The sequence below is a fragment of the Erythranthe guttata genome, chromosome 13 (assembly GCF_056151865.1).
Source record: "Erythranthe guttata isolate IM_541 chromosome 13, IM_541, whole genome shotgun sequence".
Taxonomy (NCBI): Eukaryota; Viridiplantae; Streptophyta; class Magnoliopsida; order Lamiales; family Phrymaceae; genus Erythranthe; species Erythranthe guttata.
In genome coordinates, this window is record NC_142545.1 from 11867985 (window position 1) to 11869714 (window position 1730).

Sequence of the window (1730 nt, forward strand, 5' to 3'; positions counted from 1 at the left end):
CTAGATAGCATAAATCAAACTCTTAAAAGCATCACTCAACCACTCATCTCTCATCCGACTGCGCAATCTACTCTTTATGATACTCATAGCCGAAAATGCCCTCTCGATTGTAGTAGTAGCAACCGACAACATTAATGCCAAAGTCAAAATCAGGTAAACCAAAGGATACACCTTGTTTCTCCTGGTTTCTACCATTTTGCGAGCAAGATCACTAATTCCATCCAACCCCTGAAATTCACTGCTTAAGCTCATATCAACTATGTAAGTATCCAATTGATCATTGAGCTTGCATTTGTCAAGTTCGGTGAAGTCTTGTAGATAAAATTCAACAAGACGAAGTAATTTGTCCTTGTCAAAGTGAGAGAATGAGTTAGATGGATCAAGGCAAGCAATGCACACAAGCAATTCCATTGTTGAATTAGAGAATCGAGCATTTAATTCTCCAAGTTGCATATCCAAAATAGTGTAAAACGTTTCAAACTTATAATGATGTAGGTTTGACATTTCTTCTTCATTTCGTCTTCTTCGTCCTCGAGCAACATATTTAACATTCATTTGAGGAACATCAACTTTGTGTTTCTTATAAAATATGGTTACATTTAATCTCATTGCATTTACAATATCTTGATCTTTCCTTTGAAGTGTTTGAGATAGCTCATTTGTGATTGCCAATACCTTTTTCATCAAAAATAGTCTCAATACGAAGTCAAATGACAAAAACCTATCAACAATATCTTGTGCTTCAATCCGATGATTTGTACTTGAAGCATCGCGACCAATAACTTCAACTACATCAATTACTGCATCAAACATATGGATCAAACTCAACAAAGTGTTGTAATGAGAACTCCAACGTGTATCACCTACGTATTTAAAAAAAATATTAAAGAGAAGTGATGAGACATTAATAAAAAAGGTAAAAACATATTATTAAAGCATAAATGTAATATAACTTGCTCGCTTGAGATTTGTTTCTTGATTTAGACCTCGCCCACTTGAAATTTCTCCCAAATTGAGTGCCTCAATTATCTTTTCAGATTGCTTCTCTCCAAGAAAATCGCGACGTTTACAAGAAGAACCAACAATGTTCAACACTCTTGTAGTAAAATCAAAAAGTGAAGAAATATGGCCGTACTTCTTAGCAACTGCTACTAAAGCTAATTGTAGCTGATGAGCAAAGCAATTAATATAATATGCACAAGAGTTCTCTTTCAAGATGAGTATTTTTAGGCCTTTGAATTGACCTCTCATATTACTAGCTCCATCATAACCTTGACCTCGTAATTTAGAGACACTCAATCCATATCGAGAAAAAAAATCATCAATAGTTGCTTTAAGAGTCAAAGCACTAGTATCAGTAACATGTTCAACCCCTAAAAATTGCTCAATCACACTACCAGATTTGTTGACATACCTTACCACCAAGGCCATTTGCTTCTTCATTGATATGTCACGTGCTTCATCAACCATTAGACAAAATGTCGAATCCCTAATATCACTTATAATTTCTTTTAGAATTTCAATTGCAAATGCATTTATAATTTCCTTTTGAAAATCTGAACATATCATCTTATGGTTTTATGGAGCATTGTTCAGAGTAACATCTTTGATATCTGGATTAATTTGGCCAAAGGTTTTCACAAGTTGAATAAAATTTTCTGGATTAGCCGAACTTTCACTTTCATCATGACCCCGAAATACCAATTCTTGTGTTGAGAGATATCGAGCCA

The 1730-nt window shown here is 34.4% G+C and overlaps 1 protein-coding gene across 1 annotated transcript; it reads right to left on the reverse strand.

The window, feature by feature from the left end:
• Positions 1-1470, reverse strand: LOC105967009 (uncharacterized). The gene is made up of 2 exons (XM_088812418.1): positions 954-1470; positions 1-863 (listed from the first exon to the last, which is right to left on the reverse strand). Exons 1-2 carry the CDS (start codon positions 1468-1470, stop codon positions 1-3), a joined length of 1380 nt encoding a protein of 459 aa, XP_088668544.1.
• Between the last annotated feature and the right edge of the window lie 260 nt (positions 1471-1730).

Coding starts and splice junctions, on each gene's coding strand:
- LOC105967009 (XM_088812418.1), bottom strand. CDS start 1,470: ATGGTTGATGAAGCACGTGACATATCAATGAAGAAGCAAATGGCCTTG. Junction 864..953: donor AACAAATCTCAAGCGAGCAA/GTTATATTACAT, acceptor TTAAATACGTAG/GTGATACACGTTGGAGTTCT.